Raw genomic sequence first — 27585 nt, 5'->3', positions numbered from 1 at the left:
TATTGTCCTTCTAAAATAAAACAACAACTTTTCTATGCGAATATTTAATTATTTCCAGACATATCAATTTAATTGTGACATTTTGTCCCTTTGACCTCTATTAATAAATAGAGCTACATAATTATTTGATTTTTGGATTTGGTGCAAAGTTTCATATGCAGATAAGGACTTATCTATTGACCCGGTGACCTACCATTTTGTATGAAATTCTATTTATAACGATATTTTCAGTCATTGATATCAGATGGCTTACTTTTTTATCAAGTGTATTACTTTTATGCTAACCTGAGCATTTTATGTCTTGAGCAGTCGTTTTTACTTAGTTCGACTTGAAAAAAACGAAAAAAAAAAAAAACAAAAAAAAACAACAAAAAACTTTTACCTTGATCATTACTTTTTAAGTTCTTAGTGTAGTGTCTTCACACTTGGTCACAACAGCCCTTGGGACAATACCTTTTCGTCTATACTAACATTGACCTTAATTCATGAATGACATTCACCATCAAGATCAAGTGTCTAAATTTTGCTGTTTTGCAGATTTTTGCTATAAGTGGTCACAACTTTGTTTGATTTTTAAATGGATTGTCATCAATCTTGAACATAATAATTCTTTAAGCTAACAAAATAGACATTGACCTTAACTCGTAAATGACATTGACCTTGAAGGTCAAATTATTTTTTTTTCATTCGTTTGCATAAAGTTTTTATTATTGACTGGATTTACTTCATATAATAACAGAACTTTTTTTAGATAAGACCTTTATATAAATTGAACTCAAATTGACCTTGTCATTTTTATAACTTTGAACTTTGAAATCTAACTTTGAAAGTTAAATTATTGAATTTTCATTTGTTTTGCTATAATTGACAGTACCTTGGTAATTTATCGATTTTTTATTTTTTTAATTGCAAAAAGTTATCTTAAGGACAAGACATTCTGAAAGGTACAACTGACTTTGGCAATGAGCCTTAAATGACCTTTGAATTTTGATTAAGTTGTCATGATATTGTCTTTATACGGATATGATTCATTAATTGACGAAACAACACTTATGACCAAATAGACACGTGAAATAATAAAGACATGACCTTGACCTTTATATGAAATTGAGCGTCACATGATTGAATTTTGATTATATTTTCTTAACTTTGTCAATTATTTATGGAAAAGATTCATCATTGGACAAAACCAACAAGTGTGACTAAACAGACCTATGAAAATTTAAATAAGGAAAAACTTCATTTTTTCTTTAATTTGCTTTTTAAAAATTTGTTTAGAAAAAATAAAAAGTCGAGCATTGTCCCCGTCCGGCTGTGGTTCTTAATTGCTTTTTGTTTTTATAGTTTCCCGTATCTTTGACTATTTTATACGGTCAAGTTTTTTGACCATTGTCAATCATTCTTTCTTTCAGACCGTATCCGTCAATTATTTTTGCAACTTACATTATAATGACATATACATTTTTCAAACTTTTTTGGGGGGTTTCGACAAGAAAGCCATGAAATATGGGATGAGTCTGAAGCTAAAGTAAGAAATTACATATCGAAAAGTTTTGAGATATAGATATCTTGTTCATAAAATCTAAAGCACACAGCAGCGATCAGCTAGAATAGGACGATATTCAAGTACCTGAAGATATTACCTCGCATACTAGGAAAGTTACTCATTATATCGACATCTTTAAGAAGCTGAACAAAAGATCGAACATTAAATAGGGACCGTGAATCCTATATATTTGACTATTGTTCCTGAGAAATAAGACAGTGGACAAGGTCTAAATAATAAACTGCCATATTTGAAAATTCGACATGATGTTACAAATTTTGTTTCTGACATATGTATTCATGCTATAGAATTACGTGTTTGAAATATTTTTAGCTTATCATCAAAATTGACTGGACAAAGCGATATTTGTGATTAAAAAATATTAAGTCATTAAGCATTATTCGTTTGGTAGAAACTTTGGTGAGATTTTTATTTATTTGTTATACAAGATGTTTTGATGTTATTAGACCAATAACAAAAAAAGTAAAAATTCAGTTGTAGTATCTGTTTTTGTTAAAAATATCGTATTTCAGTAAGCTGAAGTTATACAACTGAGACCTGCTAGTAACAATATTTTATTGTTACTTGTTAGATCTAAAGTTAATATCCTTCATAATTTTCTATTAGGATATGTTTATATGTTACCAGAAAATTCGTCAGTACATGACGCACTGTTTGACGAGATTGCTATTTTTGAAAATTTGTCTTAGTTGATTTTAATGCGTGTACGTCCACAAACCTAAGTTTATTGCAATGAATGGTGACTTTCAATTAATGATACTTTTTATTATGAAGATACTATTTTGCTATTTTTCACCTAGAGCTAATCCTGATGGTAAATCTATAAATAATTACGGCAAAAACTTGCTTCAGCTTTGTATTGCTACTAATCTTCATATATGTAATGGCAGAAATAGTAACGGTTGTTGAACATACTGATTATTCTTCGAGTCTTATTGATTATATTCCGTCTAATTTGTCATAATCTGTTTATGGCTGAGATTTTGATGTTGAAAACCGAATTGAATCTTTTCACATGCCCGTTAAGATTAAGTGCGCATCGCAATTAGAAGATAATATTCCTGAACAAGTACTTAGTTTATATCTGAGATTCTATATGCTAGAAAATAATAAACAACCATATAAATGATATATTGAAAAGATAATTATAGGTCTCGATTGTTTGTAAGACGTTTTTGATACAGCTTAAGATAATAATGATATAATCTAGCTATACAGCGACTAACACATTGTTAAAATAATGCTGGATGGAACAAATATGAACACTAGAAATAAGTGTATTAATAATCTTAATACAAATCAGAAATGTCAATAATTGTATAGTTCTTCTTTCAGAGAATTTTGTAGATCACTACAAATTAGTCAAATCCGAATATCGCGAAACATATCTTAACTGTAAACTAACATATGAAGCTAATGAAAGATCAAAACTTGTCGCTGCTGCGCGAAATATTTTTGGAATTATTTAAAGTAAAAGACAATAACAGGGCTTAATCGTGTTAATTTAACAACTGAAGAGTGATATAATTATCTTAATAGTTTATCTTATTCCGTTGTTAACATTGAGTTTTATGATGCCACAAACGTCATTGTAATATTTAACACTAGATGCTGCAATTTCTCTGTCGAAGGTCAGTTGGACAGTAGCTTAACTCAAATATGGTAAAGCAGCTGGAAGTGATGGTATCACAGCTGAGTTTAATTTACTAGCCTCGGAAAGACTCATCCCAATAACGATAAATTTCCCGACAATTGGTCAATCTCACTTATCTTATCTGTAAACTAAATGATCCAATAATTATCGCGGGATCAGCTGTCCTGAGTAAAACCTATTTTAAATAGCAGGTTTGAAAATTTATGTGACTCAAACTTTGTATTAGGTAAAGGATAAGGCAGCTTTATAACACTATATATACATTTTCTTGTTTGTGCAGTCTAATAACCAAATATCTATAAAAACCTTAAGATCGTTTTATGCTTTATCTGTTGATTTCGAAAAAGCATTTGATCGAATTAATAGACATGCTCTATATAGTAAATAATGCACTAATAATGTTAGTTAAAAGTTTTTCTAAAATGATCAAATCTTTATATCATGACATAAAATCCCCATCTGGACTAATTGAGAATTTTAAATGCCCATTTGGTATCAGGCAGGAGTGTACGCTTTCACCATTTTTACTTTCTTTATTCTTAAATGAGCTCAATAATTTTTGTTAGTGCTGGTTACCATGGTATGGTGTCTTATTATAACTAAAACGTATATTCACTTTACTTTACGCGGTCGATTTAGTTCTAATTGCCGAAACAGAAATAGAGCTGCAGTCAATGATTAATATGTTTAAGGTTTAATGTGATGATTGGAATTGTTTGACTCAAAAATTCAATCTATATTGGCATATCGCTCAGAAATTTGGTTTTCTTATGAAGCTAAATATATAGACATAATAGATAGCAAGGTCTGTAACTATGCATTGGAATTAAACTGGACAACTCCTAATAAGTATGTCTTTTGAGAGTTGCTTAAGCTATCAATACTGGTTAAGGATTCTAAAAAAATAATGAAAATAGACTAACATTATACTTTCGAGTCCAATACCGGCGGGTAAAAAATAATATTGATTGTTAGGCATTTTCTAATTCGGCCTGTACTTCTTATAAATGAATTTGATCATGTTTGGCTTAACCAGGGGAAGGACATATTGACTTTCGTGAATTATTTCGAAGGTTGCGGCGCGTTATTGAGGTTCAAACATGGTGGGAGGCTCTTGATTTATCAAGGAGACTTGTATGACTCATCTAGCAGATCTGTGTTTCATTAATGTTTTCAAATTGACTTTAAAAGAGAATCATACCTAGATCAAATTGAAAATTCAAATTTCCGGTCAATCATTCTTAAATTCTGAGTCGGTTCTCTACGGTAGGTTATAACTCTGACTTCTTCAATATACCAAATGGTCAAAGGATATGTCTTCTGTTATACGGACAAGTATAAATATATCACACTATCTTGATTTGTAATCACTTTAATTCTATACGTTAAAGCATCCTACCAGATAAAATCCTACCAGTGACAAATCCTCTCTGTTTATACGTACGTAGATGATGAATATCACACTATCTTGATTTGTACTCACTTTAATTCTGTACGAACAACATTCTATCAGATGAATTAGTGAAAAATCCTTCACGTGAAAAATTTAAATCTGTTCCAAGAAATACAAATGCGACATTTCCCTACCATGCACTTAAATATGGACGCCAATTCAGTACATACAAATTTAACATTATAATTATAGTGATTGTATAGTGTAATATATCTACGGCATTATTTTTAATCTCTTTTATATAATGTTTACCAATGTTCATATTACAATATACTATGTACATTTATGTTCACCTCATTGTATTTTTCATTGCTATGTCTTGTTTGACTTACCTATATACCTATATATCCCAAGTTATCGTCTTTACAATTATTTACTTGAAAGCAGGTTCAATAACATTTTTCCAACAAGTTCAATATTTTGTTCAAACACATTTTAAAACAAAATGTCATGACGCTTTAAATGTCAATGAAAAATATAGATCTGCTTGAGTCTGTATACGAGAGACAAGTGGAATAGTGGAAATAGTAGAATATAGAATATCTCACCTGAAGGTGTTTTCACCTGCCACCCCTCCCTAATCCTTCCTTAACAAAGAGATTAACATTTTCATAACAAAAGGGATACAATTGAAAATGAACTTTATGTATGAGGAAACCCTCGGTAAGTGAACGATTAAATTTCTTTCACTAGGATTAAACTGAAGACACTTACACATTTCATGAAGTGGTTTTTACATAATAAAAGATTAAAAAAAAACATTATTTTGTTTATGTCTAAAAAGACAATGTTTATCAAGCTTAAATGATTTATTTTTCAGAATATGGCAATGTCACTTAAACATAGTATTAAAGAAAGTGGAAGTGACGAAGCTAGGGATACTGAAGATGATACTGAGGTCTGCTCACATTGTGCTACCGATGAAAAACTTCAGCGAGCGTTATACTTCTGTTATAATTGTGGAGTGTTTGGAAGATACATATGTGGCAAATGTTTAACACATCATAACCGCATTGTGAAGACCCATAGGGTAGAAATGATAAGCAATCAGTCAATGTCCCGAGGGTATGTACATTATTTTGGCGAATGACGTGTAGGGTTCAATCAACCATGATCCTTTCTTGGCAAAGCAATTTTGGTTGCTATTATACGCCTTTTTTTCTTTGATCTATATTTTTAAAAATGTTCACATTGACTCAAACTAGAAAAGAACACCTCTTACATAGCATGACATAACATAATCTTATTTTTTCTCTGATACATGTCAAAATGCAAATATGAGTAATTTACAATGAATTATATAGATATGCAAGGTTTACAAAGAATGAAATGAAAACATTTCAAAAATCAAGAAAACATGCAAATCTATAATTTAATAAATTTAAAATACTTGAGCCATTCAGAGATTTTCAGACTAAAGTCTTGTTTTAGCGCACATGATACATGTATTTGATAGTTTTAAATAACAACAACAAACATCTTTTCTTGAAGTGAATTAAGTAAAGAAAAAAAAAAAGAAATGAACTATCTATGTATGCAAACATTTTCTAATACAGATGCCTTTTAAACACTATTAAAACTGTTACTCTCGAATTTTAAAATGAGAACACCACTTGTGTAAGAAAGAATCTTAATTTTTTCTTAACTTCTCATAATTTGTAACAGTGCTGTCAATCACACTTGTGATATATCGCATTTGACTTAAACAGTTTTGACATTTAAAAGCCATTGTATGTTTATTTCAAGCAGATTTTCACTATCTGTTGAGAGTAGTGAGTTCTTAAAGACAATAATTGACAACTTGTAATTAACAGTTTCACTTTCATTTTTATCTAATTTTGATCATAGCCAATATTATATGCCAATAGATAGAGAATAAAGCCATTTTTTCCATATACATAACAGTCTGGTGTTGAAATCTTGATCTTTAAAATAATCGTAAAAATCCTAATTATGCTCGCTCATTCAACATCGGACAGTAAAATCGGTTTAAATGAACCGCCGTATGAACACATCTGCGGATGTTTCTAAATTTTAAACTTTACTATTTCATTTTTAAATGTTGAATTCTGCTTAAGCCAATGCTAGGGGGCGTGGACGGTAGTTTGCACTTGACAGTACCGTCCATGAACAGGCTCAATCAAACCGAGCCGGCAACATTTTTAATTTTGCCGTGTTGAGCTTTCTTTAGGGATTCTGTATTTATCTATTTTAATGTTTTGTTGAAAAGCTCGACGGTTATAATTTTGTTATTAGGACTTACACAGCTTTCATATATATGTAGCTGGGTTTGCGATTTGATTATCTATAGTTTATATAAAAACCAGTTTTACAAAAAATGTACCGTATAACTACCTTAGTAAATTCGTTTTGAAAGTAGAGTTATACATTTTTTGTCTACCTATAGAAAACCTATCACGTTTTTACCCTAAGTTTTCAAGTATCTTTCATAATGCTTTTTGTAGATTTTAGCTGATTCTGATGTTATAGCCGTATCATCATCATAGAGTGCATTACGTTTTTCAATTCACAACTTTACTGTTTCAAATGTTTGTGTTAGATCAATAAAGGAAACGTAAGTGTAGAAACTGAATTACGTGTTGCAACACAAAAACGTGATCTGAGGTAGGAATTCTTTCCTAAAACCTGCCTGTACATTGCTAATTATTTCATTTGATTCCAAATATTCCGTTATTTTTTAATTAAAAAAAACAACAACAAGTAAACCCTTTACATATACAACTTAAGAATGTTTTAGGTCTATAATTTTGAGGTTTTCACCTTTATTTTACAAATTGGGTTAATTATACCAATAGTTAATTATTCTGGTATAATTCCAGTATCTTATATAAGGTTAAATAATCTTGATAATTAATTTTTTCATTTATGGAAAAGATATTCTAATGTATCTGTTTACTTATAACATACATACTGGCATTATATTTTTGTTTAATGGGCCGGACAAGCAAGGGGCATTTCAGAACAATAAGGTGTATCGGGACCGAAAGTGTTGTCGGCTATTGGATATCACAGGTGTCGTTTTAACCGGGTCCAAAAACATAAAGCAAGTATGAGAAATGTTGACAGGACAACAGCTAAGACATTTGGCAAGAAACATTGTCTTGTGGGATCTACCAAATTAATTCAAATTAAACCGTTGGTCAAAATTGGACACGCCCCGAGGTTCCTTTTGAATATAGCAAAATCTGGAAAAAATCTTAACTCATATAGGCTAAATATGGATATATATACATATATATCTATCTATATATATATAAAGATATTTAGTATGAAGCATTGTCTATTGGGTGTCTACCAATTTCAAATTTTAGCACTGAGCGGAGCGTTAATTTGCACTGCCCCGGTGTCATTGGTTTAATTATACGTAGTAAAAACTTTTTTTTTCTTCTAAAGCTATTAAGCTTAGATATGTCGCGTGAAACATTGTGGACCACTTCCGATTTATTCTAAATAAGCGCTTTGATTTTAACTGGACCCTTCCCTCATATGTATTTAGGATAAACAATAAATCACAGGAGCTAGATGTTAGAAAATTGCTATAAAACATTTCTAGTGGCGTCTACAGAGTTTGTTTGAATTATAGCCGCTGGGTCATCATTGGCCTTTGCCTATCCCGAGGGTCATTAATTTCTCATGACTTTCATTGAAACCAGTGATTTCCATAACAATCAATGACTTCCACTAGCAAACATAGAATCCTAAGCAAGCATCGCCTTTCAAAAGCAACCAGTGGCTTCAATAGCAACTATTTACCTTTCATTTCATTCAATGCATTTTTATAAGTTTATAAGTTAATACCTTCAGCAAGCAGTGACATACATGGCAACTTTCCACAGCATTCATATAATTCCATAGCAACCATAGACTTTTCATTCCAACAATATTAACCGTTGCATTTCGATAGCAATTTTTGACTTCAGTAGCTATACGTGACTTTTCACCCCAGTGACTTTAAAAGCAATCATTGACCATAATACAATCAGTAACTTACCACTAAGCAATTATCGACTTACATAGCAACACGTCACTTTTAATTTCAATCATTGGTTTTCATAGCAACCAGTGACTTTTAATTTTGACACGTGTCTTTCCTTAGTTACAAGGGAAACCCAAAGCAAATATTTGCTTTCCATAGTAACTGTTATCTTCTCATAATAATCACTGTCTTTATTAAGCAGCAATGATATCCATAGCAACCATTTACTTTCTATAGCAACCAGTGACTTAAATAGTAACAATTTTTTCCCAGCAACCACTAGTTTGCATAGATATCATTGACTTTTAATAGCAACTATGAGTTTTCTATAGCAAGCAATGTCTTTCACAGATAACATTGACTATCTTTAGCAACTACAGATTTCAAAAGCAACCATAATTTTTCCGCAGCAACCAATGGCTGCCAAAGTAGTTGTTTACCTTCCAGAGCATCCATTTATGTAGTAACGATTTACTTCCATTGCATACAGTGAATTCTATAGCAACCCGTGACGTTATATAGCAACTACCAACCTTCATAGCAACCAATGACTATCCATACTACAGTGACTTTTAACAGGAACAATTGAATTTCCTAAAGCAACCATTGCCTCCCACAACTACCACTGACTTTTGTAAGCAAATATTGACTTAATAAGTCAACCCGTGATTTCAACAAGAATTCCTTTCCTTAGCAAACAGTAGAATCCATAGCAACCATTGATTTTGACGGCAAGCAGCGACATTCTCTAGCAAGCAATGACTTTCCATAGCAACCAGTAAAATTGAAGAGCAATTTTTATTGACTTATATTCTAACCAGAGACTTTCATTGCAACAAGTGACTTCCCATACCAACCAGTGACATATATAACAAACATTGACTTTCAATAACAAAGAGTGACATAAACCAAATACTTTCCTTGTAACCGGTTATACCCATAACCATATATAAGTTTCATTTCAACAAGTGATTCTCCCCAGCTACCAATGATTTACATAGCAACCAAAAGCAGTCCTTTGCAACCTTTGACTCTCATAGCAATCAATGACTTTCCATTGCAATCAGTTACTTTCCATAGCAACAAGTAACTTAATAACAGCCATTGACTTTCCACAGCAACCAATGACTTTCCATAGCAACAATTAAATTTCATCGCAATTTATATTAAATTTCAAGAGCAACCATCGACTTTCAAAAGAAACCATTGACTTTCCGTATGAACAATTGTTTTTTTTTGACATTCACTGACTTCAATAGAACCATAAAGACTTTCCATAGCAAATAGTAAATTTCAACATCAACCAATGACTTCTTAAGCAACTTTTGACTGATTTAGCAATCTGTATTACACAAGTTTTTCCTTAGCAAGCGTTAGAATCCATATCAACCAGTGTCTTTCAAATACAGGTAGGTACTTTCATTGCAAACAGTAAAGTTCCATAGAAATCATTGACTTACATTACAACCATTGACTTCCATAGCAACGAGTGAATCTACCATTGACTTTCATAGAAAAATCTGACTTCTACAAAAACAATTGATTTGTATAGCAATTAGTACTATTATAGTAAGTACATGTAATTATTTAGGCAGCTGAATCGTTATTACGCAGATCTGTATGCGCATTTGTATGATTTATTAATACGATTTATTAATAAATAATCACAATAAATGTAAAAAGCTATAAAAATTTAAAGCTTTTGTAAGTTTTTTTATTATACCCATCAGAAGTTTAATCGTTAAGAACTGAATAAGGAGGCATGAGAGGTAATTTGTTTGCTGTATTTTTATATTTAGCATGTTGTTTGAAAGGTAGTCTTTGGCGTTGCAGTTTTATGTTAAACAAGTAAGTCATACAAGTTAAATAGTTATTATGAGCTGATCGTGAAATTATTTAATTTTTATCTAAATATAGACCATTTTATCAATTTGTTTTGAGAAGATGAACTGCCGTTTCAAAATTGAAATTTAGACAAACATTGGAGAGAGAACTTGAAAAAGAGCGAAATAATGTAGACGAACTACGCCACAAATATGATGACAGTATGAAACAAATCGAAAAATATTTATAATACAGGTAATAGTGAAATAATATTTTATAGTATAAGTTAAGACACCTTTTGGATATTTAACTTAAGGTCTTACTTTTCAATATAATCGCCCTCTACATCAATGCACTTCGCCCACCTGTTCTCAAACATGTTTAACCCAACCAAATAGAACTCTCTATTTTGGTCCTCAAATAACTCATTGACCGCAAAACGCCTTGAGTCAGTTTGCCCCTCCTTTTACGCGCGACTTCTTGACGCAGAAGCCTCAATTCGTACAATTGCAAAGTACAAACCGTTTATGGTACGACCTGGCTCAAGAAAGTCAATCATAATTATCCCCTGACTTTCCCATAAAATTGGAGCCTTCATCTTTCCTGCTGTTTGCACCCTCTTGAAATTTTCCGGAGGGGGTTAGCAAGGGTGCTTCGATTGCATGTTTTTTTTAATTCTAGATCGGAGTGATGTACTCATGTTTCATCCTGAATTACGATCCGGTAGATAAAATCAGGTTCATCCTCGTAGCGAGACAAAAGATATCTTAAAATGTAAAGCCTGGCCCGTTTCTCGTCGTCAGTCAATTGTCTGAGGACCCACCAAGCGGAAACCGTTGACATGCCATAGACATCGGTCAGAATTGCCTAAACTGAACCAAAACTTCTAGCAATGCTTTGCAGGTCTTACATTCTGTCGCACATGACCAGATTGTGATCAGGTTCGGCAGTTTCATCGTTGGTGGCCTCTTTTGGCCGCGCAGGCCGCTCATCATCTCCAATGCTCTCCCTGCCCCTCTTAAATTCGGCAGCCAATTTTGTCACAGTGTTATAGGAAGGGGAATGCTTCCAAAGTGTATCCATGCAGTCTTTATTGATTTCTTAGGGGAAATCCCTTTCTTACAGAGTTACTTAATGCCGGCTTAAATTTCAATTTTCTCCATTTGGTTTAAATAACACACCATTCTTCTGATCAAAGTATGATTATGTTATTTAATTAGTGTGAAACCGCGTGTAACTAGGTCAGTAATCTTCAATTACATATCGGTATCGACGTTTCGTGTGCTCATGTCAGTGTAGTAGCTAGAAATATATTGGGCCGAGAACATTTTGATCATACCTAGTACTTTTGTTTGTCCGACCTTTGAATATATTTCCATATATTTTGAATGGGTTGTCTTTAAAAATATGATCCAATTCAAAATCATCTGCTTGTTTAAATAATGGGTCATATTTACGAGAAAATCTTTAAAAAAGATACTCGGCCGAACTAAAACTGGTTGATTTGCATATCGTATCTTAAAAACATGGAATATAATAATAAGGATTAAAATATTGAGCCTATTTTTGATTTTTGCTTTTAAATTATTTGAAATATTAAAATCATAATTATACATATGTTAGCAAGTATTTTAATAGATTTCTGAAACAAAATAAAACTTTGACGTAAATCCTTTTAAAGTAAAGAAAAAGTAAATATATAAGAACTACAAACAAACAGTATATTTTGTACTCATTGTTTTCGTCTCGGTTCCTTTTTTTGACATGTTATTTCTGCAAATGCCGTTTGTGCTCGAAGGAAAATATTTAATTAATTGAAGTTGATTCATATCGAAATTTTAATAGAAAGTTTGTAAATGACAATGTTTTGTTGCTATGAAATACCAGAATCTTCAGATTTGCAACACCTTTGGAAATACAGAAAGAAAACTAAAATCCGGAAAAAAAACAGTTATAAAGCTTTCAAATCTAAAATACTTTGACATTCAAACATTTATCTTAAACAAACCATTCACTCGTCAGCGGTTATATACTTACTTCATAAATATGTAAACTTCATGAAAATTTAACGGGATAGTAGACGTACTTGTAGGTAATGTTTCGTTAATGTTTGACAAAATTTATAACCCGTTAGAGCAGCGTAAAATAATTTGTAGGAGGAACCAAAGTAATATAGAACTTATAATGTGTGGAAAAGGCATGGTAAATCAGAACTTAAGAATCTGAAATTTAACTTGGTTGTAAACGAACTAATGAAATGAACGTAGATAGTGCGTTTCAAGACTCCTTTACGTAAATAAAAAAATAGACGCGTAGCCATGTCACAAAAATCCTTTACCGGTATGTTATTTTACTAATTTTACAATTGCCAGTCAGATTCCGAGATTTCAGATTGTTATTTTAAAATGACCAATGAAATTTTTACAAATATTCAGTTCATTCCTGTAAATCTTAAAGAAAGTCAAATTTAAAACACACTGCCCTGCGGCATGGATTGACATCCGCCATTTTCCGCAACGTACGGCGTGAGTTACTTCCCATGATGTCCTTGATTTTTGTGCGGGGGGAGGTAAGATTTACCCATGTCCGTCTGTCTGTCTGTCCGCCTGTTCCCATTTTGTAGAGCACGTAGCTCAAAAAGTATTTAATCTGGAGTCATGAAACTTTACAGGAATGTTGACCAGCATATGTAGTTGTGCACCTTAGTATTTTCGTGTGCATTTATTAATTATTTTTATAGTTATTTTTGCCCTTGACTAAGTAAAGAATTGCAAATTTCAAATGGTGTCACACGTAACTTTAAGTATTTGACCTAGAGTCATGAAACCTTACAGGAATGTTGCTCAGCATGTGAAATTCTGCACCTGGAGATACGCTTGTGAATTTATATGTTTTGTCAGATTTTTGCCCTTGACTAAGTAAAAATTTGCAATTTCAATTTGTGTCTGGCGTATATAACCTAGAGTCATGAAACTTAATAGGAAGGTTGGTCAGCATGTGTAGTGGTGCACCCTGGGTTTCGCTTGTGGATTTGTCCAGTATTCGTAGAGTTATTGTCCTTGACTTAGTAAAAACCGTTTCATTATGTTGTGTTATTTGTTCCTTGAGTGCTTGAGTTAGAGTCAACCAACTCTTCAGGAATAATAATCAACATCAATGTGAAGCTATGCACCTGGGACTTTGTCTGGTTTTTTTCCGAGTTTTGTTAGAGTAATTTCCCTTGACTTAGTATAAACTTGCAATTTTCAACTTGTTCATGCATAGCTCTAATAGTATTTGACCTGTAGGCCCGGAAGTTTACAAGAATGTTGGTCAGCATGTGGATTTATTCAGTATTTGTAAAGTTCTTGCCCTTTACTTGGTAAAAGATTTTTAGTTTTTAACTTGTGGCTCATGTAGCCCAAAAATATTTGACCTAGACTCATAACATTAACAAAACAGTGGAGTGTGGTGGCACCCGTGTCCTATGGACCCATTTCTAGTCAATTGTTTCTAATACTCTCTTTAAAGGTAAGACAACAGTATTTTCCCCCACTTAAACCTACCTTAAAATTGAGTATTCATTCTGTAGCTGTGATGTTTCTATGACAATGTCATTTAATATAAACTTTTTACATAGGATTGACTGACCAAGTTTTACACAAAATGTCCCCAAAGATGATCACCCCCATTTTCAGCGAAATTTTCTGCTGATCACAGAACTGATATATTCTTTTTAAACATGCAAATATCCAAATGAAAAATCATAGATATTTTTGAAAAACATTCATTTTCTGAAGAATCAATGCAGTGTAGTTTCTTAAATAAGTTCCATAGTCTTGAAAACATCAGATTATCATACAATCACCTGATGTCCAATTCAATCTTACAGGTTGCCTTGCACTTTTGCATTTAAACGCTGGTCATTTAATAATACAGTAATCTGACCTAAAAAAATGCTTGCACTTTCTTAGGTTATTCTTGACCGCCCGGTCTAAAGAAAATCAATCAAATAACATTCAGGAAAAAGAATTTAAAGATTTATGGACATGTAAAATCATGGTCTAGACAAAAACCTTTTCTTAACTAAAAGCCATATTTCCAGTACCCCATTACATATCTCCTATCTAAAATAATCATTTTTCTTTACGCCTGACTAATGGTACAGTCCAGTGACTCTTGTGTTTCTGTCTACAATCACAGTTTAATATGATCCAAATGTGCTCAAAGAACTGTGCTTTATTTGAAATAACGCACACTTTTTTTTAAAGAAGTGTTAGTTATCTGAGATATTGCACTGTAAACTGTTGTCAATAAAGCATGTTACTTGCATTATAACAGCTCAGGAACAACGCATCATGCGATAACTGATATTAGCACATGAACATATACTTTGCATTATAAATAAGACAAATCGAAATAATTGATTACTTAGATTAATACCAGTACAATGAAAGATGTCCAAGGATATGTATTTATAAATCCAAGGTTATTATTAAAAAAATGATTGAAAATTAGGGTTTTTTTTACATTTTCTATGATGACGTGCTTTAAATTGAAGCAATGCACAACAACTTCTTAAAGAATAATAAAATTAGCAAATTAATAAAAACAGTTTAAAATGAATATTACAGAGTCGAAACTTGATTTCAAATGATAAAATCAATCGTATCGATATGCTTAAGTCAAACTATTACCAGAAAAAGATTGTTTATAACTAGTAAAAAAGAAGATAAATAATAATAACTCCAAAGAAGTCATTCTTTGTAACTGCATTGATATTATCATACACATATTAAACACCACATAATAATCAGCAAATTAATTAATTTCAATAAAATCTCATTATCCAATCTGAAAGTGTATAAAAGTAGATATATATTTGTCTTTATATCTAAAAGAAAAGAAAATTAAAAGAAAAAATGGTGTACTTAATATGATGGAGATGGTGAAAACATTAAGTTAATATATCCCCATAAACGAAGTGTAGGGGGTATAAAGGAGTCACCATGTCAATCGGTCAACTTCATGGTTATCGGATGATGACTAGAGTTTATAATGAAAAATTGTAATAAAACTCGGTATTTAGCAATCTTATAAAGAGACGCCGATTGTTTGTTTGTTTGGATTTTTACGGCACTCAACATATAACTGGCTATATCGTTCCGAATGTTATAATAGGCTCAAAATGTTATGTAAAGCGTTGTAAATGACAATTAAAATGAGTCAAACATATCCTAGAATACCAGTTTATCTCTTTCAAATAATCGATGATGTTTTTTTATGAAATTGTATTAAATAGTTCTTTGAGTGACTATACACGATAAAATATATTTTGGGCCTGTGAAAAATCATGACATTGAAGAAGAAAATTTTTGGCAGTAAATTTTGTTGACAAGCTACACAGAAAGGGGCATTGTCATTCATGAGGAGATGAGATAGAGATGGTGACACATCAAGAGATGGGATTATATCGTTAAGTTTATTAAAAATGGCATTGTCCCATTTTGCTTTCCATTCAGAAGATATGAGTTTATTTATAGCCGGTCTAAATCACAAGCAGGTAACAATAAATCAGTTTGTTGAAAACTTAATGATTGTTTAGCTAAAGCATCTACTTTTTCATTTCCTCGTATACCTACATGGCTTGAAATCCAATACAATTTAACAGATTTTGTTTTTAATATATCATGAAATCATAAAAGAAGTTTCTGAATCATGATATTGTCAAATTTTATATTTTTAATGGATATTAAAACAGAAAACAAGTCAGAAAATATCACAAATTTATCATGGGTATGCTGTGCTATGTATGACAATGCTAAATCTATAGCTTTAGCCTCAACACTAAAGATTGATGCATTATGTGGTAACCTCATACTAAATGTAAAATTATTTCCAAGCATATCTGAACCTTCTTTGCAACCTTCTTTTGAACTGTATGTATAAATATGTATTAAATCGTTATGATTTTCCTAATTTCTAGAAACCTCTCTTTAAAATTTTCAGGTGAATTTGATGACTTTTTTAAACTTGAAAGGTTAATATCTATTTTAGGGGAATTATAAGTCAAAGGTGGAACATCCCGCATCGTCATTTTGAAGGATACTGTCTGGGTTAATCTTTAGTTAATCTAAATCATGTTTTAAACGAAGGCTTATGGTTTAATTTGCTTTGGTTGATTAACAAAATTTTCAGTATAACTTTGTTTGTAAATAATATTTTTAGCTGGAATATTGCTATTCTAGTTTCGTATTGAAGTGATAGCTTTTCTTCATCGAAGATGAAGCGACGATTCCCCAGCTTCCGCATATAGACTTTCTACAGGTGAGGTTCGAAATGCACCTAAAGCTAATCGTTAACCCGGGGTGATGTTTGGTATCTAGCATTTGAAGTTATGATTTTCTTGCAGACCCATATACTACAGAACCATAATCTTATTTTGATCGGATAAAACTTCTATATAATTTTAGTAAAGTGAAAGAATTTGATCCTCAATTTGTACTTGATACAACATTGAGTAAATTAAAACTTTTAGACATTTAGTTTTCAAGTGTTTAATATGTGGTATAAAAGAAAGTTTTTTTTTATCAAATATAACTCGTAAAAACTTAGCTGAGTAAGCTACTGGAATTTTAGAACCAGATATGAAAAGTTCAGGGTCATTATGATGTTTCCGCAATCGAGAAAAATGAACACATAAAGAATTTGACTTAAAATTTAAAACCTTTTTTTATTACCAACTTTTGAATTTTATCTACATTTTGTTGAAGTTGCCTTTCAATTGTTCTCATATGTTTTGGTCGATAGCAGATAAGAAAACCGTCTACATATAGAGAACAATCTATTACTGGTGTAAGAGCGCTAGCAATATTGTTTATTTTAAGGCCAAAAAGTGTAACTGAAAGTATGCTTCCTTGAGGAACATCTTGTTCTTGTCGGTTGTCCTCAGAAAAGGTTGAACCAAGCCTTACTTTAAAGTGTCTATCGTTGCGAAATCTAGAAATGAAAAGAGGAAGTCTGCCTTTAAGTCCAGCATCCTTTAGATCTTTTAGGATACCATATGTCCAAGTAGTATCGTAAGCCTTCTCAAGATCAGAGAAAATTGATATCAGGTGTTGTTTATTTACAAAGGCTTCTCTAAATAAAAGTTTCAAATCGTACAAGATGATCGTTTGTTCTTCGGTGTTTACGAAAACCTGACTGAAAATTAGTGATAATTCCATTAGATTCTAGACACCAAACTAAGCGATTATCATTATCTCGAATGTTTTGCTGAGGCAACTTGTTAGTGAAATTGAACGATAATTTGTAGGGTCAGACCTATCTTTTCAAGATTTAGGGATAGGAAATAACATACGCATTTTTCCAAGTGTAAGGAAATTTATCAGATACCCAAGAAGCAATTCAAGAGATTTAGTTGGTAAATATTTAAGAAGCTAGTAGTTAATTTCGTCCGGGCCTGCATCACTATCTTTTGCAGTTTTGATTGAATAAATTAAGTCATCAATAGAGAAAAGAGAATTATAGTCTTTATCGTTTGTGGAAGTAAAAATAATATGCTCTTTCTTAGCTTTACATTTATATTGTTGAAATTGATTTGAATAATTATTTGAAGAAGAGTTCTTTTCAAAAGTTTTAGCCAAAGTTTCTGCAATATCCATTTTTGTTTTGGCATATTGGCCATCATCAGTTTTTTTAGTGAACAGTTGGACTCCTTACTTAATTTTCGTAGTACATCTCAGACTTTCTCAATAGGAGTATTTGAATTAATATTTGAAACATATGATTGCCATGATTGGTGTTTAGATTGACAAATTGATCTCTTGCTTTGGCTCTAAAAATTCTATAATTTTCAAGGTTTTCTGTTTACGTATACGAACGGCTTTTTGACATTCACCGTTAAACCATTTTTTTAATTCTGCTATTTTTATAATTTTTGTTAATGAAATAACTATGTAAGCAATCGTTTGTAATGTTAAAGAGAAAGTTTCAACAATATCAGCAGAAGTGTAATTAAATTCATTTTTTGTTAGATCAATAGAACAGAACCAAGTAAACGTGTCTCAATCTGCTTTCTTAAATTAAGAAAATGACGTCTTTCATCTGGTATAGAGTCATTTGATGTTAGTAACAATGGACAATGATAAATGCCGTACTAGTGTTCTAAAACTTTCCAATCGAAGTCCAATTATATAGCAGAGTGAACTGTCGAGAGGTAGATGCAAGAAAATGTACCTGTAGCTGGATGTAAATATGTAGTTGACCGATTGTTAAATAAAGTTGTATCACCCTTGTTATTTGTAGATATACTGCCCCACATAGGATTCTGAGCATTAAAGTCACCTAAGAAAATGAAAGGTGATGGTAATTGTCGAACAATACTCTCAAGTTCATCACTTGTTACCGTTACATTTGGAGGAAGGTATAGAGAACGATTTGTTACAGGGAGATGTAAGGGCACCTGTACCGCTTTAGCTTGTAATCTTGTTTAAGTTTTAGTTATTTTTGAGGAACGCATTTTGCGATAACAATGATTGTACCACTTAATGTTCTGGTGTTACTAGTGCATACAGAGTTATAAAGTGTATAACCTTTTAGAGATATTATCTTAAGGAGACAACATAGTCTCCTGAAGACGTAACACTTTGGGAGAGAATTTTGATAAAAGTAGAAGTAGATCATTATAATTTGTTTTTAGACCACTACAATTCAATTGAAGGATAAAATTACTTCTATCATACATTTTAAAAGATATGTACATGTATATTAAGTAGGAAACTTAATTGACCTTTTGGTATTCGGTGTTCTAGGAGGGGAGTGGTTAAAATCCTCATCCTCCATTAATCCGGTGTCGTGAAGTAGGCCAAACCGATTTTCTGTGTTGAAATTGGTTCCGCATTGCTTTTTTTAGCCGATCTGTAATGACGATTCGCTCTTTAGGCAATTGTTGATGATAGACCATCTCAGACGATGCTGTTTGAAGGTTTGGAGTTTGCTTCTTTGGAGAAGACTTTGATGGTGACTGAGTCTACACAGAAGTAGACTGTTTACTTGGTTAAGATGTTTGCTTTTTCGGTAATGGTAACTTAAGTGGAGAGGCATTGACATAAGTTGACCTGCACTGCAGAGTCAACCATCTTAACATACATTGTAACTGCAGCGGAATACGACAGTTGGTTCTGTCCTTGTGATTCAACAAGCTTTCGTGCATGTTGAAAGGAAATATTTTGTGAATACGTTTGACGAAGAATTTCTTTTTCCATTAACCACAAGGGGTATGACCTGAAAGTGGTGTTATGCTCTCCTCCACAGTTTGCACATTTAACAGGAACGTTTCAAGTTTTATTATTGTCATGCTTTGCTCTGTGGCAAATAGTCTGCTTTACGCAATTCGATTCATGATGACCAAATTTAAAGCATTTGTAACATTGCATTTGGTTTGTAATCTAAACCGCAGCGCAAACGTTAAGGTAACCTACCCGAATTAATGGTGGAAGAATGGGTGTGGAGAATGTTACAATTAAACTATTTGTTGGCACTGGCTTCCCATCTCTTGTAGAATAAATGCACTTGATATTTGAAACCTGCTGCGATTTTAACTCTTCAGCAATATCTGTCTGTATAATTCCCCCAAGGCCAGAACGCCCTTTCTGGAGTTCAGAGACTGGTGTGGTGTGGCAGTTGTATCATGTTAAGGAAGCTGGTACATTTCAGAATAATATCTGCTTGTTGTTTCCGGTTTTCCTCTATCAGGAGTCTACAATTGCGGAGTTTCTTGACAGATTAAGGCGTAGTTAAAGCTGAAAGTTTTTTCTATAATGAAGGGGCTAAGTTTAGTAAGTTATTTTGAGCTGTTTGATTTGATTATAAGAAAACGGAAAACTTTCATCAACTGAGTGTTACAACTTGAATCGTCTGGCAAATTTTTTGTTTGATTATCCTTGATAAAAATATGAAAATTTGTCTCCCGAGTTCCCCAGCCACCTCGGACTCCAACATGGAGATACGTGATGGAGACGGATATCCAGTCTCCACACAACAAGGATACGAGAGAGATATACTCGTATAGATTGCAAATATTTACAAGTTACACAATTAGCTCATTAGCCATCGCCTTCTTGGATATGTTATACTGTATTTATAATGCATAAATGAAGGATTGTTTTAACATAACGGCACCCATCATTACAGTTTTAGTAGAAATTTAAGGTATAATGGAATCACAAGTAGGAATCAAAATTTAAACTCAATGATTTTTTACAATGTATGTGCATTGAATTGTATTCATTTCGGGACCGTGTAAGTTCAATAAAATCTTCAAGTTTTTGAGAAATAAATATCCAAGGCCAAGGCGCGACCAGCCGATTGACGAAAAAGCCGGGCTGACTTGGTCACCCGTCTACCCTCAATCAGAGGCCAAAGCAGTGTGTTAGGAGTACTGAAGATTCCTTGGTATCCTTCAACTACCAGGACCCTCTTTTCTAGGTTGTCAAGTTGTTGGCCATTTATCCTTATACAGGCGCACAAAAGCGCACCCCCATAACGGACACATGTTACTCCCCCTCACCACGTAGTGGTACCATAAAGAGGAGAAGATCCCGATTGGTATTGATCAAGGTCAAGATCACTGTTACTAAGCATAGAAACGTTGTTTCCGAAAGAAAATAGACTTAAGAATGAGATATTGTAATCAACCTTGGTATAAAGGAAGATTATATGAAGACCCTGGCCGGGATTGATTTGGACCTCCATGAGTAAAGGTCACTGTTACTAAAAATAGAAAAATAGTTTCAGGATAATAACTAGGGTTAGCAATGAGATATTGTAATCAGACTTAGTATTTAACAGCTTATGTAGAGACCTTATTTGCAAGTTCAACGTCGCTTGTACGAAAAATATAAAAATGGTTTCTGAACGATATCAAAAGCAAGAAATGAGCTATTGTAATGAAAATTGGCATTACTCGTAAGTACGCTTATGGATCTTAGCTTTTTATAGGTTTTGGAACCCCTAGGTTCAAGGTCATGGACACTGATTCTAAGAATAGAAAACATGATTTTTTAAATAATAGCTAATTAATTGGACATGTATTAATCATTAGTACACAGATGAAATTTCATAAATAATAGGTCTAGTTAAAAGTTTGTTTCAGACCACTTATTTTCCAAAAAGTTAGGGTTTCTAAAAAGCGTATGAATATCTGAACAGAAACTGATTCCTCGAAAGCATTATTATCAGTAAAATAATATGAAAAATTGCAGACTAGGTTTGATTGTGTCTGTACATGAGTGAGGAATTATGAGAAAGTGCAATATCGCACTTCATCAAGATTAGCGGATTTTTTAAGAGGCGACTTGTCACTTGTCAAAGGTCATCTCGTTTGTAAATTTTATGAATGTTATTAAACGATGTAAACATTATATTTCATTTATTCACGGATGCTTTTTGGTTTTACAATTAGTTTTTTGTGTATGTTGCACTTTTGAATTTCGACAACCCGCGGTGAATTTCGGTAACAAACAATAAGATATTTTTGAAATGTTTTAAACAAAAGAGCAAAAGATCAGCACTTAAGAAATTTTAGGGGGCAAATGTCCGCTACTGCATAAAGGAGGGCAAACACCCGAGGGCAAATGTCCGGCTACCTGTTCTCTGTTCTCTGTTCATTAGTTCTTGTAATCTTGTATGTACTACAAGATGGACTTCTTTAAACTTATTTTAACTATGCATTATCGGAAAAAAAATTCCTTTTATGGAGAGGACAATGGCCTTTTAATGTTCTTCTTCTTCAAATTGGATGGTACTAAATGATTTGTGTACAAATTTTTAAACACTCCTCTTCTTTCAATAACAGATAAGATTCCTTAAAACTTTTGTAAATTGATCGTACTGTCGTGTAGCTATGCATCTTTGTGCTGAAGTGTATGGTCTGTTGAATATTTTTTCTAAACAATTTGATGGTACAAAACAATTTTCATACACATGTGTATGTGATGCCTCATCAAAGTGTGAAGCAATATTATGGATATTGTTTGATTGAACAAAGCGTAATCATTCATTTGCCATGTTCTTAAACGTCCCTTGAGTTAACTGTGACAGCTATAATTGTGAAATCTAACGCTCTAACCTGACCCACGTCGGTCATGTTAGGATACCACCATTTTATTCTTTATAAGGAGAAGAGATTTGTTCCTGTGACTGTCTTGTGTATTCATTTTGAGGACATTTACAGAATAATAAGTTAAAAAAACAAATTGAAGAAATGGAAAATTTGCCTGTATAACCCTTTTATAATAGAATAACACTACTATACAAGATTTCTGAAAAGATGAATGTTATTATGTATTTCAAGCAATTTGCAGAACAATGAAGAATGTGTGCAATTGCGAGCTTAAAATAACTAGAATACTTTTTAATTAAACTATACAATCCAAAAAAGTACAATAGTTATGCATACAATTTAAACACATGGTATGTCTATCATTTTGGAAAATTTTAACCTCAAGTGGAGATAGTTATACTCTTTATAATGCTAGTGTTCTGTTAACTTATAATGATAAGCCCATTTACAATCAGGGCATATAAAATTACATGTAAAAATAAGAATTTTCTAAAGTGTGTTGTTATGTCAAATGGTAACTGTTTTGTGGTTGGATCTAAAACTTGTTTGCCTGACAACTGAAAAGTGTGTGTATGAACATGAGCTGATAATAGTCTTTTTACAATGTGTGCACATTAGTTTCGGGTGAATAAGTGAATAGGTTCAGTTGCTTTTTGTTATACTATAATTGTTTTTCAATTATCTATTTAAAGGCAAACATTGCAAACAGAACTTGAAATTGAGAAGAAGGCTGTGAAAGAAAAGTCCCATTTTTTGGATGACAGAGAGAAACAAATCAAAGACCTAGAAAAAGTTATCAGAGAGAAAGATGGTCAATTGAAAGTGTTAGGAGATGAAGCAGAACATCTATCAAAAAGGTAAGTCTTTTAGATATCTGACATCCATCTTACATGATTATAAAAGTGTTGATCACTGCCCATAACGAACCAAAAATATAAAGAGAAGTGCTAGGACTTGCATTAAAAATACATGTTTTGTACAACTGTAGTGACTTGCATGAACACTTCAAGACCTAGGGGTTATGGAAATCATTGCTTTTAATAAAAGCTTGACACATTTTTTATAATTGATAGAAAAGGCTAAATAAACAACAACACGTTATTTTTATTTATCATTTTATAAAGTGTATGTCAAGTCATCAGGAGAAAGCATCAAAATAATAAAGATAATTATGTCTATCTATAAATGAAGTTGTTTTTCTCTTTATTTTGTCCCTTCCTTAATCAAATCAGATATTTACACTCAGAACATATGTTTTCTTCTTAATCTATGAGACTTTTTTTTAAAGTACACCTGTGTTAAATACTCATAAATGACCTTGACATTGAAGGTCACATTATTGAAGTTTTCATTATTTTGCTGTATTTAATTAATGAAGGATTGACTTCATATTAAGATACAACATTCTTCATAATAAGACCTTTATGTATATCAAACTCAAATTGACCTTGACTTACTGATGATTTATTTATAATTACGGAATTTTAACTGATTTTTGCTATTGTTTACTGAAACTTGGTAAATAATCAATTGATAACCTTCATACAAAAGAAACATTTGGACAAGTTTTGCTACAAGATTGAAATGACCTAGCCTTTTAGCATTCAATGACCTTAACCATTACGTTCAAAATATTGAATTTGGTTTAAGTATTATAATTTTGCTATTTTTGTACGGATTTGTCAAAACAAGACTCGCTACCAAACAAACATATTGAATAATTTTGATGTGACTTTGACCTTAATTAGCCCTGATTTTTGCTATAATTAGGTGAACCTGGTAATTGATGAATGGATTAATCATTTTCATTCTTCATGCTGAATTTTTTCTGGCCTCGATATTGTAAGATTTCGTTTTATATGCATAATTTATGCAAAGAAACATTATTGAAGATTCATTCTTAATATTGAGGCAGAACTAGCAGTTTTCAGATTCTAGTGATATATAGTACAAAACTAGCATATGTATTTATATACAACATGTCAATACAAATAAACTTAAGTAAAATTGATATAAATATCTTTTGATAGTGGCATTGATCTTGTTGATATTTCAAATAAACATGTAATATTTTACACAGTAGGAGAAGTTAATTATATTTTTAAATTGAATTTTTGCTACATTTTATAGCCGAATAGTATTACACTTAGTCAATTTTGCTTCAAATGTTTCACTTAGAACCCCGTATGTCGCTTTAATGGTGTTCGAATGAACTGAATATTTTTCAAATACCCAGCAGACATTTTAAAAAAATATCTTACGATTTATCTTAAGTTATTGACTTACGATAATCGTAAGTTAAATTTTAAGTCATTATCACAAAGCCACTCGTAAGTTAAAATTTATCTTAAGATAAAAAATTCACTTACGATAAAAACATTCCTAGCAACCTGTCATTTGATATTGACGTACATGCTCTATATTTGTTTCCGGTTTAAAATCAAGTAATAAATAGGTTGAAATATGTATTGAACACAAAAAGAAAACAGTTTTTCAAACTGATATATTTTCTATCTTGATTGAAAATAATTGTATAGACCTAACTGATTCTAGAGACAAAGTCTGATACATTATTGCTAAGGTATAAAATTATAAATAAAAAGGTGCCACTAGTAAATGCCGGCAATGATGTCGAACCCACCAAATTATCCAAAATATTAGTTATCAAAAATAATTCTATACAGATCACATATATAAACTATTCAGAACCCTTTCCACCATGACGTCATCAAGTCATGACGTCAGAAATGTTACGTTCAAATTTTAACTTAATTTGTGTCAGTTATAACACTGTTTGCTTATTAAATATATATATGTCCATTTTTTGTTTGTTTAAATAAAAGATACATGATATTTTACTCTTCAGAGAAAAAATATCACACTTTCGAACGGGGAACACCTATCGTAAAGTAACGATAGATTTTGCACCTAAGTTTTGCTTAAGATTTTTTGTGAAAAGGAGATTTATCGTAAGATTTTTCTTACGGTAAAAATTGTCGTAAGTTTTTTTGTGAAAATGTCTGCTGTATTTGCTGTGTGGGGTTTAAGAATTCATAATATGTATGTGTTTTCTTATTTCTTATGAAAAATTGAAATAAATTATTTGAGACTTTAGCTATAAAATTGTATGCACAGTAATGAAATTTGGTATATATGTATATCATACAGATTCCTAAATTTACAGGAAATTTTATTTTTAAACGGTTTACCATTTAAAAGTTATTGCAGTTCAAAAGCGATTTTCTACTCGTAAAAATGACAAAAATGGGTTTGTAGAATTAAGCCAACGATGTGAAATTATAAAAGAGGTAAATCTAAGATTTTTGGCATGAAGCATTTTCTAATAGATGTCTACCAAGTTTGTTCATGACAAATAAAATCCTTAGGGTCAAAATGAACCCCGCCCCAGGGGTCATTTATTGTGTCGCCCTAATAAGGCGACATATAGGGGTTTTTTTGTCGGCGATGTCGGCGGCGTCGGCGTTGTTGTCGGCGTCGGTGTCGGCGTCCCCTTAAGCTTGTCCGGAGCATAACTCAGTTACTATAAGTCTGATTGACTTCAAACTTGGTATGCATGCTTCTTTCAATAACCCAAAGTGCAGTGCATAAGAACCGGTACTCTGCAATTCTTATTTTTTGAGTTATTGCCCTTTGTTAATTTTCATACTTTAATTTTGTCCGGGCCATTTCTCTTCAACTACACAAGCAATGGACTTGAAACTTCATAGGATGATAGATCTCACTAAGAAGAAGTGCAGTGCACAAGAACTGGTACTCTGCACTTCCTTATTTTTGAGTTATTGCCCTTTGTTAATTTCATACTTTATTTTTGTCCTGGCCATTTCTCCTAATGTATAAAAGCCATGGACTTGAAACTTCTTAGGATGATAGATCTCATTTAGAAAAAGTGCAGTGCACAAGAACCGGTACTCTGCACTTCTTATTTTTTGAGTTATTGCCCCTATGTTAATTTTCATACTTTAATTTTGTCCGGGCCATTTCTCCTTAAGTATAAAAGCTATGGACTTGAAACTTCAGAGGATGATAGATCTTATTAAGAAGAAGTGCAGTGCACAAGAACCGGTACTCTGCATTTCTTATTTTTGAGTTATTGCCCTTTTAGCTCACCAGAGCCGAAGGCTCAGGGTGAGCTATTAGTATCAAAGGGGGATGCTCCGGCGTCCATCGTCCGTCGTCATGCGTCAACAATCGTCTTCTCCTCTGAAACTACTGGGCAGATTTACTTCAAATTTGGTCTGTAGCATCCTTGTGACAGTCACACTTCAAGTTGCTCATGTAATTCCAATTGGCCCCTTTTAGGGGTCAGCAGAGCTAAAAAAAGAAAAACCTTAAAACATCTTCTTCTACAGAACTAATTGATGGATTATCACCAAACTCTGTCTGTAGCATTCTTGGGTAGTGTTTTATCAAGTTTGCTCATATTAATTTGATTGGCCCCTTTTAGGGGTCTCTAGGGCTAAAAATAGAAATACCTTTAAACATCTTCTTCTACAGAACTAATGGATGGATGATCACCAAACTTTGTCTGTAGCATTTTGGGTAGTGTTTTATAAAGTTTGCTCATATTATTTTGATTTGCCCCTTTAAGGGGCCTCTAAAGCTAAAAATAGAAATACTGTTAAATGTCTATTTCTAGAGAACTAATTGATGGATGATCACCAAACTTTGTCTGTAGCATTTTTGGGTAGTGTTTTATCAAGTTTGCTAATGTTATTTTGATTGGCCCCTTTTAGGGGCCGCAAAAGCTAAAAATAGAAATACCTTTAAATGTCTATTTCTACAGAACCAATTGATGGATGATCACCAAATATATTGTCGGAAGCATTCTCGGGTAGTGTTTTATCAAGTTTGCTCATATTAATTTGATTGGCCCCTTTATGGGCCTCTAAAGCTAAAAGTAGAAATAAAGTTAAATGTCTATTTCTAGAGAACTAATTGATGGATGATCACTAAACTTTGTCTGTAG

General features: G+C 32.3%; 1 protein-coding gene across 1 annotated transcript in view; it reads left to right on the top strand.

Annotated features, from left to right (window-relative positions):
- LOC132727998 (uncharacterized) overlaps window positions 1–27585 on the top strand; it is a 48697-nt gene that overhangs the window by 1119 nt on the left and 19993 nt on the right. Inside the window, exons 2-3 of the mRNA XM_060713598.1 lie at window positions 5495–5739; window positions 23291–23455. Coding sequence (XP_060569581.1) covers window positions 5498–5739; window positions 23291–23455 — 407 coding nt within the window. The 5' untranslated portion in view covers window positions 5495–5497. The remainder of the gene's footprint in view (window positions 1–5494; window positions 5740–23290; window positions 23456–27585) is intronic.

This window comes from Ruditapes philippinarum, unplaced genomic scaffold, assembly GCF_026571515.1.
Source record: "Ruditapes philippinarum isolate M1 unplaced genomic scaffold, ASM2657151v2 ctg769_1_1_1_1, whole genome shotgun sequence".
Lineage (NCBI taxonomy): Eukaryota > Metazoa > Mollusca > Bivalvia > Venerida > Veneridae > Ruditapes > Ruditapes philippinarum.
Note: the sequence above shows the minus strand (reverse complement) of the source record. Positions and strands in the feature narration are given on the sequence as shown.